The following is a 13224-nucleotide window of genomic DNA, read 5'->3' as shown; positions in this document are numbered from 1 at the left end:
GGATTTACATGTACGTACTTCATAATAACGTACACCCAGGCATACCCAGCACAACTATCCTGATAAATATCTTTCAGCCTGGTCCACACATCACACTGCTGCTTCATGCATTTCCATCTCCCTCCCTTCCTGTTCTTCATCCTTGGTCTTCTGTTTCTGTCATCAACTTCTAATTTATACCTCTTCTTGAATCTGCTGTTGCCTATCTCCTCAAAATGCCAACACAATATGTGGAATTAACGACTTTATGCAATTACATTCTAATAAAAAATTAAACAAACTAAATAGTTATCAACATTATTAACCCTTTGGCCCCGGGTGACGTTCCAGAACGCTCGCCTTTTACTGCCACTGTTTAAATGCCCAGAGCGGGTTATCAGGTTCCCTTGTGACTATTTGTCTATCACACCACACCAACCACAGAGAAGCTTCCTGAACGTAAATACTGATTTCGTTGGTTTCATTTTCATTGTTTGTCCATTTTATTATGTTGTATCAAAGTAATATTGCCAAAAGTAGTGTAGTTGTATTGTAGTGTAGTATTACTGGAAGATAATGCTATGATTATGTTATAAATGTATTTATTTGTGGAATTATTATTATTTTATGTACGTATTACTTGCTATACCAAACACACAGAGAGAAGTGTCATGATCAGTAAATATATGCATTAGTGACCACCTCGGACACAAAGACAAGCTAAAATTAGCCCTCTTACCTCCCTCCCTCTTACGAGCCGTCAGAGGGAAGCTTCTTGGTAAATAACTTGTTTGTTTATTTTCATTGTCTATTTTATCATGTTGTATCAAAGTAATATTACTAAAAGTTGTGTAGTTTTATTTTAGTTTAGTATTACTAGATGATAATGCTTCGATTATGTTAGAAATGTATTTATTTGTGGAATTATTATTCCAATAATTATTTGTATGACCTACGTGCTCTCCCAAACAAAGCCTGACGACAGACTGCGTGTGTGTGTTGCTGAGAACTGCTTATGAAGAGAAATGCAAATAAAATAAATTATAAATGAATTATTTATAAGATACGAGTATTATGATCAGTAAATATATGCATTATTGGCCAACTCGGACACAAAGGCAAGTGGAAAAATGACCCCTAAGTGCATAGTGACAGCAAGCACTTGATGTAAAAAAAAAAAAAAAAATAAATAAATAAAAATAAAAATAAACTTTCCCTTTATTTGCCTCGTCATTGAGGCGCCACAGAAGAATATTGAGGGACAATGTATAGTTTTCTTATTTCTTTTTTATTGTTTTATCATTTATAAAGGTTAAAATTTATTTTTGGAAAAGTTGATCTTTCTCATTTTACCCTGCATTGGGGGTAAGGCCGGCGGCACCCTAGCCCGGGGCGTAAGGGTTAATCATTACTGTAACTTCAACACAGCTTCAAACAAGATATTCCTGAGACAGAGTTGCTCACCAAGTCTTCTGCAGTGACAGGGTTACCAGATGTATCAGAGGCAACAACCATCTTCCCCAACCGCTCCCTCATGTCTGACAGGGAGGTCGTCAGAGCCAAGATGGCCATGATCTCACTTGCCACTGTGATGTCAAATTGACATTCTCTCGTGTTGCCCTTCTCTGTGGGACTCTGGCCAATGGTGATCTTCCGCAGGAACCGGTCATTTGTGTCCATAACTTCGGACAGATGCATTATTAGTCAGTTAATTTCATGCAATTTCCCAAAATATATAACTAAGAATTTAGCAATAAAAAAATAATAATTTTACAATAATGTTGGGAAAAGAAAAGCTGGTTAAAATATGAGGGAGGATATAACAGAGCATAAGGTTGACCAAGATGCCTCACTTCATTAATATGTGAGGTCAGCCATGCTAGAATAATCAACAGTAAGATGTGAACTAACCTCTCTGCCAGGTAATGGTCGCTGGATCAATGTTTAAACGCACAAACTTGGTTATCTCCTCCTCAGACAATTTGTCAGGGTTAGTTTCTACAATACCCAATTTCTTCAAGCGGTTCACCTGTTGTGCCGAGAAAATTTAAAGAGTATTACTGAACCTAAGTAATATGACAACAGTACTCGGGACACAAAATTTGTAACGCAAGAAAATATTCAAGAAATACACAAGTTACTTTAGCAACTTATTCACTAAAGACACTGATTATTTTTCAACATTGGTTACACTTCTCATGCTTCCTCACTATCTCTTCAGCCATCGTACAGTATTTCTTAATACTTACCCATTTACCTCAAATTACAGGAGTCAGTGACACCCAGAGTCCGCCCATCAATATAATCAGTGATGTTATTCCCATGAACCACAATAACCAACAAACCTGGATCTGTGAGAACTGACGAACACCCTTGATGTTAGGAACCAGTCTACCATACAGGGCTTTGTCAGTCTGGGTGGACTCGTGGAACATCCTGGCATCAATCTGGGCAGCCAAGAGGTTGTTGGCAGCTGTGATGGCATGGATGTCTCCGGTCAGGTGGAGGTTAAACTCATCCATGGGAATCACCTGAGAATACCCTCCTCCAGCAGCACCACCTGTAGGACCCCCAACATAACACATTAGTTATACTCCAGTGATTGTTTACCTCTTAATACTACATAGGTCTGGTAAGCATGCAGGAAAACATAACATTAGACAGTTAAAGTGACATCACACCTGACACTTTTAGAGTTATTTTCGTGTATAAACTTTCCGAAGGATTGTTATTTTCTCTGAGCGTTCCCTTGTGATACACACGTATGTATTGTTATTCGTCAACTGCAAACCCCGGCCAAGCACTTCTAATGTAAACAAACATATCGGATGTATACTGTATGTACTGTATTTAGGAAAATTAACCTCAATAAAAATTGTAAACTTAAGAAATGTTTTTAAGAATGTGATACTGAAGACAGTAAACCCTCGCCATGGTCTCAGAATGTATTAGTACTGTACTGTATAACTCGGGAAATGCCGAAATATATAAAATTATCTGGGAAAATATCGGCATATCTAGCCACCTGGATCACCTACCATGCCTGTGTCACCATGCCCCTGTCACCTACCAGGCATCTGTGTCACCTATTATGATGCCTCATTCTTCACCTACAGTGCTGGTAAGTGTTACCTTTTTACAGTTAGTAATTACATGTACACATATGGGTCGATAATTTTTTACGTTGTACAAGTATTTTCATAGGAGAGAAGTGCCTCGATAAGTTGGAATTTGGGTTAACTCGGCAAGGCCAGAGTCCCCGTATGTGCCGAGTTATCAAGGGTTTACTGTACATTGAAAATAATACTGTACAGTTATTTTCTGTGTTCAAAGTTGTATCTTCTATAACTATCCCTCATCATCGAGTGTGGAGCTCGAACTGACAACGGAAATTGGCACAAGCCGGTCTGGCAGAAACAATACGCTCTAGGAAAGACGAAAATTCATGGAAAAGCGACAGAATTAACAAAATATTAAAGCTTTAAGATTTTTTATTTAACTTCAACAGACAGCTGTATGAACACCGGTCCTGACTGTGACAGACATCTTACCTTGCTCACATGACCAGTCCTACACACACTACCTGGCCACTATACAATACATTACTGCATTTTATTAATCACAAACAAGTTTGGTAATGAACACATTCTTCAAGACAATAGTAAATTAACTGATTTGTCTTGAAGGATTTTATCATAATTTCAAGGTCTGCACTAATGATGAAGCTTATCTAACACAGTAACTATCTGTGAGACATGATGACCTGTGTTATATTTTGACCATGAAGGTTATTTCTAAAATGAGATAAACACAAAAGTTTAACCAAGATCAAAAACACAGATTAGTCATCAACCTTTTATACAAAACTTTAAGTGATTGTAACTTCTAATACTGTTTGGTCAGTAGTGTGTGTGTGTGTGTGTGTGTGTGGCCAGGCAGTATGTATGAGAGTACAGACGGAAGCAACACTACGCCTTTACTACTCTATACACAGTGGGGCATTAAAAGAGACTCATCAAGCATCTACTTAGGTCGTATCTGTACCAACATTTATTTTTACTTTACATACACAATCAACGCATAATGGGAAAATACCAACTAATGTTACTTTGACAGTCAAGATCAAGAGAACTTGGAACTATCACTCTTCATCTTGTTTATTTCACTGTTTCAAGTCACTTAAGATATGGGAAGATTTCTACCATAAACCCTACAGACACCAACACCAGCTCAGACAAATGGATGAAGAATGAGACTATTACTACTTACCCTTTATGCCAAATGTAGGACCTTGTGAGGGCTGTCGGACACAAGCAAAAGTATTCGTCTTCAGGTGGGCTCCCAATGCTTGTGCCAGGCCAATGGTGGTGGTGCTTTTGCCTTCACCCAGGGGAGTAGGAGTAATTCTAAGGTACAGAAGAGAGCATTAGTAATACAAACAGAAGCACTTAAGGCATGGGACACCTACAAGCAAATGATATTATAGTTTCAAGTGATCAACACATGACAGTTTCAAGAGTGTTTACAATTCATCAACAGCTGCGACCCGGCTATACTCACCCGGCCACGACGACGTATTTCCCATCTTTTTGAAAAACAAGTCGCTGTAAGACTGAAAGGGACACCTTGGCTTTCTTTTTACCATAAAGATCAACTTCTGACCCAAGCAGTCCTATTTCCTTTGACAGTTCTGCAATGTCCTTTGGTGTCTGAGCACGAGCCACCTCAATATCACTGAAATTATAGGGATATTACTTTGTACTAAATTACTATATATAAAAATAATGTTAATTTCTGTGGATTCAATATTAAATATTATTGTGTCTTTAATATGTAATGATTTAATGAAAAACAAACTACCACATTAAACAGGCCCCTAATTAGCCAGGAATATTTAGGGGAACAAATATTTTTCAGTTTCTTAAATTAGCAACAACTTCCTCACCAGTGTTGCTTAAGGTTACTGGCCTTAAATCTTAAGTTTCCTTATATCAAAAGTTTTCAGTTTTTTCTTCTCAAAGGAACAACCACCACTAAACTGGATCCATTTTGTTCAGGGCTTCATGAAGTTATTGTTGTAAAAACTCAAAATTTTTCAAAGAAGTGAAATGGACAATGACAAGACCTGTGTGTTTATCAATAGCATATATTTTCTACTCCTTCCAACACTGATTATGACTGTAGCTAAAATCTCACAAATTAGCAGCTAAGAGTAAAGGACACTTTCTACTCACTCCAACATTCATTGTGGCTGTGGCCTCAAAGCTTTCATTTTACTTCTAGATCAACATTTTGAAATACTTTTTTTCACAAAGGAAAAATTAACCAGTAAATAAAAGTTTTAATTATCTTCCAATCAAAGAGCGTCATCACTGCTGTTATCCTCAACACCACAGATGATGGTGAACTGTGTCACTCATCAAATAAGATAGTTTTCTTTTCCATCTTTAGCACTGTTAATACCACACTAACACTAACTGGATATTTAAGAGATGAAAGCCACTAGTAGGCAGGTGACTCGCTCAACTGAAAAGAGACAAAGAAACTAACATATCAAGTATTAGTGTGTATGTATCACTACTTAGTGTACAAGGTGATGTCCCGCTGACAACATCTGACACCGAGATCAAGGACACACATACTCAGCTAATCAGCCTGGGTTACTATTTTAAGCTGCCATCCAACAGACAACATACTGTGTGTGTAAGAGCTTGGCCTATCAGATACACATTCATATCCGATTCATATGTCTGGCAGCAACACTATTCGGTTATTCCAAAGTATTGTATACACGCTCGTGGATTGTAGGACGTCTGTTTTTCTGTACCGTTTTATTTATTCCTATAAATTTATTTACTTTTACTTTTATCCTCTTTGCCACTGATCAGCTCGTTAGTAGCTTGGGTGGTCGGTCACATCTCTGTTATGCACTGTTGGCAGATTCTGGGCATGCAGTGGCTTCTGTAAACTGTATATCAGAACCTGCTCCAGTATTGGTCAAGTCTGGCCTTGAAAGAGCTCACACTCAGTGCTGTCACAACACTGGCAGGTTGTTCCAAGAATTCCTAATTCTCACTCCAAAAAAGTTTGCCCTCACAGTTTTCTGGACTTGTAGCTTTTCAACCTTGAGCTGTGACCTCTCCAGGTATGTACATTCGAGCAAGTAATGCTCCTCCGAGATGTTTATACACTTCAATTAGGTTGCTCCTCGCCTGTCTATAGTATAAGCTAGGCAATTGCAGGTATTCTAATCTCTCCGAGTAGCTGAGGTTCCGTAGAGCAAGGCACCAGTCAGGTGGCCCTCCTTTATGCTTATGCTATAATGACAATTTTGATGGCATTGAAATATGAATCATCTTCAAAATGTAGAATTTCTTATTAGCAAAATATATAATATATAAAGTATCCATTAAAAATATCTAGATTAATAAAATTCTTCCAATTTACAATGCGAGTGATCAATAAAAGTATGACCACCTGAGTGATGAGTGAGTGTTAACTTAATTGGCAAGACTCCCAAGTTAACTTACTAATTTTAAAAATATCTGAATATGTAAATTTACCACCATAAAATAGAAAAGTTATATAGTTACCATAAATGAAGGCACAGTATAGTATACCTGTACCAACAGTTCTCGAGATTATCCTAGAGTACAGTACAGTATATCTAAAACAATCTTTGGTGAAGTATTATTAAAAGTAGTACAGTATACAAGCAGACAATAGTCAACATAACAAAGCTGACAAACCTCGGGACTTTTTCAAGAAGTTCTAAAGGTAAATAACTGATGTTCCATTTGGACACTTTCATCTGGGCAGCAGCCTTCTGAGCCGAGATGACTGTGTTCTGCATCAACATGGCTACAGTCATGGGCCCAACACCACCTGGCACTGGGGTGATCACTGAAGCCACCTGTTCACACCAGAGTAGAAAGTTATGGTACATGTAAACCAAGACCTCTAACTACAGCATAATATTTCATCTTCATCCATTACTCCATTGGCCGTACAAAGATGATAATGATGATTATCAACATTATACACCCATTTTCCATACTTTTGGGGGTTAGCTGTGATAACGTGATGGCAGCCATTGGGTAAAACCAGAACAGACCCTTCCCCATCACCATAACCCCAGGGCACCAGCCCAGAAAATGCAGCAGAGACCAGGGTATGGGCACAGCTCAGCTTACCCAGTTGCCATCAGGCATGTTGAAGCAAAGTTTTATGGCTGGATGCCCTTCCTAATGCCAACCCACAGGGTGTGAACAGCTGGCAAGGTATACAATAGCATCACCCCTGAAGTAATCAAAGACTACCTACAGTACTTATTTTTACAGTACAGGGGGTCCCCAAGTTATGAACGGGTTCCATTCCTGAGGACGTTCTTAACTCGGATTTGTAAGCAAGTCAAAACACATGCTATGTGCTTACCATACTTACAGAAAAATGTTTTAAAATTCCACTATCAAAGGCCAAATCCTTATATACATCTAAAATCACTTAATTTAAGACAAAAGAAGAAATAGAAAGACAAAATACAGTAAATAAAAGTAAAAAAAATAGTCATCAGGTAAATAAAATACTGTACAGGTCGACAATCCTTTATCCGAAATCCTTGGGGCCGGAGGCATTTCGGTTTTCGGAATTTTTCGGTTTTCAGAATGGTTAGGGTTTTTTTTTTATGTGTATTAGCCCACCCGGGCATAGATCACTGACCCACATTGGGGCCTGGGGGTCTAAAATATAATAAAAATTATAATAATAATAATAATAATTCATAGGTCTAGGTCGTGTTTCTCACTTTTGATCTTTTTTTTCATTCTTGTATTTCTTTACTGTATTATTATTTTATTATTACAGTATTATTGTTATTATTATTATTAATTTTATTATTATATTTTATTATTATTATTATTATTATTATTATTATTATTATTATTATTATTATTATATTATTGTAATCATTATTATTTTATTTTGGTGTATAATTATTAAAAATTTTATTTACTATGAATAATTATTATTATTATAATTATTATTACTATTACATTTTTGCCCCCCAGGCCCCGATGTGGGTCAGTGATCTGTGCCTGGCTGGGCTAATAATCCCTGTTTAAATAAAAAAAAAAAACCCCACAAAAAACTTTCGGTTTTTAGAGCTTTTCGTTTTTCGGAATTTCGGATAAGGGTTGTCAACCTGTATGCGTACATTTCAAGTTTAACCCTGTTCATAAGTTGGGGATCCCCTGTACAAGATAAATAAAGTAATCCACCCAGAGGAAAATTACCTTTTTTTCTATCAATCTATGATCAGTGTCTTCAAAGAGTATAAAATGTGATTTTTACTGCTAAAACTTTCTTGTAGTAATCCAAGTACCTCAAAACAAGCATTAAATACCTTTCATCATTAAATATTACACAAATAAAGTAAACCATAACACACTATTCTCATCATAAACTTCTTCACCCAAACTTTAGAAATTATTAGTAGGAGGTTGACACAAGGTTATGTGGGGTCCCAACCTACAAGACTAGAGTTAAATCCGTGTGTGAGGCGAGACAGTTGTCCATGATAGTGAGTAATGACCCAATGGCAAAGTACATTAAAAAACCAACTTAATTGCATATGGATTGACACCTACCTCACTGGACTAGTTTTTCTTTTCATTTTATAACAACAATTGTTTACTGAATCTGAATAATAGTGATAATAATCAGACAAGTATTTACCAAATCTGAGCCACACACACACACACACACACTACATAAAGACAACACTTAAGAGGCTCACCTTTGAAGCCTCTGCATAAGCAACATCACCAACCAACCTGGATCCTGATTTCTTGGTGGCATCTGAGTAGTAAACAGAGCATTAATAAACAATACTTCTATATCATCATTTGGCTAACTTATTCATCTATCTTAATCATGTATATGAAACTTGTTCTTTATCAACATTTATCAATCCTGCAGTAGTGAGTACAGTCAAGCCTCGATATACTGTAACGTGAAAGGGAGACCATGAATTACGGTACATTAGTGAATCACATTACTGTATATTGCTCTTGTGTGTTTCAACAGGAAATGTAGGGTACTGGACCACAGCTCAAAACATATACCAATAAATTCCTCAACACACCACCTTTTCTCACTTCATCTTTAATTCCATCATTTCAAAACACTTACAAATTATAACTCCTTGAGTCTGAACAACTGGTTCCTGGACTGCAGTTGTTCAGACTCAAGGTGCCTGATGGAACAATAGAATCTAGGGTGTTATGAATCATGTGTGATCTATATAGATGCTGGCCAGTGTTGCCATCTATCAAGGGTTTTCATCAGCAAATAAATTGTCTTGGTTGATATTAAACCTCAAAAAACATGTTCAATGATACATAGTAAAAATAATTAATGCTTCTCTAATGGTCTTCTTATACTAAACTTCTCAGCCTCAAGTTAAAGAAACCACAAGTACAGAAAAAATTATCAGAATTAACTTATTCGGAGTAGGAATTATGAACTGTTGTAACCTGATATTGTTGACAGTAGTTGTGAACTGTTGTAATACCTGACAATGTTGTGACAGTAGTTGTGAATTGTTATTTTAACGTAAAAGACTCGGTTGTGAATTGTTATAATAACCTGCCAGAGAATGATGTAACAGCACCAAGTGAGAACTCTTGTTAAGACCAGACTTGACCAACACTGATACATGTTCTGGTACACTCAAGCTGTACTCGCTAATTGTGTGTAAAAAATTCCTAACCACCAGACCAGCCATAGAGCCAATCGGTGGTGAAGTGTTAACATGTGAAAATGGATGTGTTCATGTGTTTTGAAAAAGGGGAACAAGTTGTGAATATCACTAGAACCTTTAGTGCTCCCAGAACTCAAACTACAAAAATAAACTCCCAATGAACTAAATAACAGGACTTGTTCAGGTTTTCTTCGTGTGCACAACACTTAATAAATGTACAGTACCGGTACTTAAAAACGAACACCAAGACCTTACCTGGGATTGCATTAATACCACAGTCAATTACCACAGCTCCGGGCTTTATCCATGACTGTTTCACAAACTCTGGTCGGCCGATTGCTACCACCAGAATGTCAGCTGTCCGAGTCTAGAGGGACAACAAATTTATTGTTAGGCTCAAGTTTGCTCTCTGGGCTTCCTATTCCAACACTATGGGTAAAGCTGAAGGCAGGAAGGCCAGGGGAAAACACTTAAATAAATTGAACAAACAGAATTAAAAGCTGGTCTCTAATGATACAAAATTTGTGAGGATTAATAAGGACAGCCTGACAGCATTTTAAGTAATGTCATGTTGGTCAACACTCACACCTAAGAATGGCTCCTTGATGGATTGATCAACAACACAAGAACATGAAATCCAGTGTGGTAACTAACACTCTTTTTTTATGAGTGTGCCCCCTAGATCAACTCTACACAAGTGGATGAGCACAGACAAAACTTGTAAGCACTTGGGGGGTCACCTTTGAGCATTTGTTAGAAACCTGACACTTGAGCATTTGTAAAGCGCCTGGGGTCACTTTTGAGCATTTGTAAAGCACCTGGGGTCACTTTTGAGCATTTGTAAAGCACCTGGGGTCACTTTTGAGCATTTGTAAAGCACCTGGGGTCACTTTTGAGCATTTGTGAGGCACCTGGGGTCACTTTTGAGCATTTGTATTGCCCTCTAGCAGACTTTGACCACACTACACATAATTTGACCTCTAGAAGTGAACTTGTTCATCTTTTACTGTACTGTACCATCAAAGTCACTAATCCATTATGCTGAACACACTACATGATCACTACACAACCTTAATATGAGATCACTGAATAGCAATAATAACAACAATTGACTTTAAGCAATATGATCAAGGATAACCAAGCACTTATTTCTAAGGTGATCTATTTCTTCTATCTGTAATAAATAACCTTTCCAACACATCCTCATTGAAAAGTTAGGGCAGCCTGCAGTATCCAATAACCTTCTTTACGTCCATTACCGAGACACACACAACAAGCTGGAGGTTATTTATTTTAGCAGTCTTTTAATGATATTTTGGCCAGATACAAATGTTAAAAATAATACTCGGCCAACAAAGCACTCAAAAACCTTCCAGTGAAACAACCTCCTACCGGACTGTATTTAAGACATTAGATCAAGGTCTGTTATATATGGGGGTTTCACTGTAAAAGTACAGTCATGCGCCGGTTAACGTCCTAGATACGTTCTTGGAACGTGACGTTAACCGAAATGGACGTTGTCCGATTATCACAAACTTTTTATTTATACTTATGTGTATGTGGAATACTATATACGTACATATACACTTTTACTCTTAAATCATTACTGTAATGTGATACAGGTGATTAATTTTTATCTCTTGTGCAAAATACATGACATTTATATTAAAATTACTCACTGTTTTACAAGGATTCCAGCAACGCCAGCAGATGGGGGAGAGAGAGGGTGGGAGCGAGCAAGGGGGCGTGGGGGGAGGGGAGGTAGTACGTTTGACAGTTGACACAGGCCCAGGTCTAACGCGTGTATATTTATCAGTTCTTAGGTGACTAAGCTTCTCTTATAAAAAGCCAGTGAAAAGACCTGGGTGAATATAATTAACATAGCTGGGATTCTTGTAACATACTGATTAATTTGAATATAAACATGCTATAATTTGCACTAGACAAACCAATTTTAGTACCGTAATCAAATTAGTACATGTGCACTCCAGCTTTGCACTAAAAAATCTATGTAAATCTACCCAAAAATACAGTTGAAAAACTTTTTATAAAATGTACTACAGTATTGTACACTAATGAACTACATATTTTATATCTTGAGCAAAATATATGACGCTTATATTCAAATTAATCTCTGTCTTGCAAGGATTTCAGCAATGCAAATTATATTTTCCTAACTTTAGTCCGAGATATTATATAAAATAAGCAAAGAAATCACCAATCTTTTGAACACGAGGGTGGTGGGAAGACGGGGGGAGGTGACAGAATGTTTGGCGCTTTTGTTGTTTATTTATTTGAGATAAGATTTGACAGTTGGCTCTGAAGGCCTGCCTTGTTTATTTATCATTACTTAAGTGACTAAGCTCTTCATAATTTCCACCCAAACGACCTGGGTGAATATAACTTACATTGAGGGATTATTTTAAGATAGTAATTTATTTGAATGTTTTTTTCAATTTAAATTTTAATTGTTTATTCCTTGATAGAGGAAGTGGAATCAGTGCTGTCACTTGGTACCCTGTACCATAATACTGTAGTCCACAAAACATGTAGCTATGCTTTTTTATTTGGTCCCTGTCATACGAACCGCTTTCCTCACATCAGGACGCCTCGAGTCTTCCGTTTTCTCTTAATCTTAGAGTGCACCAGAAACTTACCTATTTTTAGTAATGCCACAGAATTTGAAATTGCAACCCCAATTGCAACTTGCAATTGTTGAGGCAACTAGCTATGTCTGATTACAGAAAATGTGTTATTGTCAATTTGTAGGTGAAAGATTTTATCCTCAATAGATGTAGGTTAACATTTCACCTGTAGGCAAATGCTTAGAAAAGCTTAAGTAAGGAAGCATATTCCTTTAACACATAATAACTGACCAGTATGGGGAGGATCATCGTGTCTCCGTCAGGGGGTCATGGAGTGGTGGTCCAGCAGGCGTCACGTGGGGTTTGGGGGGGCACGGACGTATATGCGATCGGACGTTGTTCAGTCAGACGTTAACAGGCGCATGACTGTATATCTAAATCTACTTATTTGTTTCATACAAGTCACTACTGTTTTATTATATTCTTAACTAGTACTGATGCAACATAAACCAGGTCACATACCACAGCAGGGAGGTCAACAGTGCGAGAGTGGCAGGTGGTGACTGTTGCATGGTGCCACTTCAACAGCTCTGCCATAGGGGTGCCAACAATCTTGCTGCGACCCAACACTACAGCTGTTGCTCCTTGGATCTTGGCTCCCGATCTGTTTATTATGAAGATTTTATACACTAATTAAAACATCCAGAAAAGATTCAATATTTAGTCAAGTTTATCTCTGAAATACAATTTAGGTGTTAAAGTCTAATCTCCTCACCTCGGGATAAGTTCCATGCATCCATTTGGTGTACAGGGCATGAAGCCTCCGGCCCAACATACCATGGGAGAGCCGGCCTGCACTTGCTGTGGTCAACCTGAAAGAACGGATTATTTATAACAATG

At 37.5% G+C, this 13224-nt stretch overlaps 1 protein-coding gene across 2 annotated transcripts in view; it reads right to left on the bottom strand.

Annotated features, from left to right (window-relative positions):
- Positions 1–12986, bottom strand: part of LOC121865049 (C-1-tetrahydrofolate synthase, cytoplasmic-like) — a 30075-nt gene extending 17089 nt beyond the window's left edge. For both annotated transcript variants that reach the window (XM_042364378.1, XM_042364379.1), the window contains exons 1-9: positions 12847–12986; positions 9995–10106; positions 8774–8835; positions 6729–6892; positions 4540–4713; positions 4249–4385; positions 2325–2539; positions 1891–2008; positions 1444–1661 (exon numbers count right to left, since the gene is read on the bottom strand). In XM_042364378.1, the coding sequence (XP_042220312.1) occupies positions 1444–1661; positions 1891–2008; positions 2325–2539; positions 4249–4385; positions 4540–4713; positions 6729–6892; positions 8774–8835; positions 9995–10106; positions 12847–12921 (1275 nt within the window). In that variant the 5' untranslated portion in view covers positions 12922–12986. The remainder of the gene's footprint in view (positions 1–1443; positions 1662–1890; positions 2009–2324; positions 2540–4248; positions 4386–4539; positions 4714–6728; positions 6893–8773; positions 8836–9994; positions 10107–12846) is intronic.
- Between the last annotated feature and the right edge of the window lie 238 nt (positions 12987–13224).

Source organism: Homarus americanus, unplaced genomic scaffold (genome assembly GCF_018991925.1).
Source record: "Homarus americanus isolate GMGI-L3 unplaced genomic scaffold, GMGI_Hamer_2.0 scaffold2539, whole genome shotgun sequence".
Classification (NCBI taxonomy): Eukaryota; Metazoa; Arthropoda; class Malacostraca; order Decapoda; family Nephropidae; genus Homarus; species Homarus americanus.
Note: the sequence above shows the minus strand (reverse complement) of the source record. Positions and strands in the feature narration are given on the sequence as shown.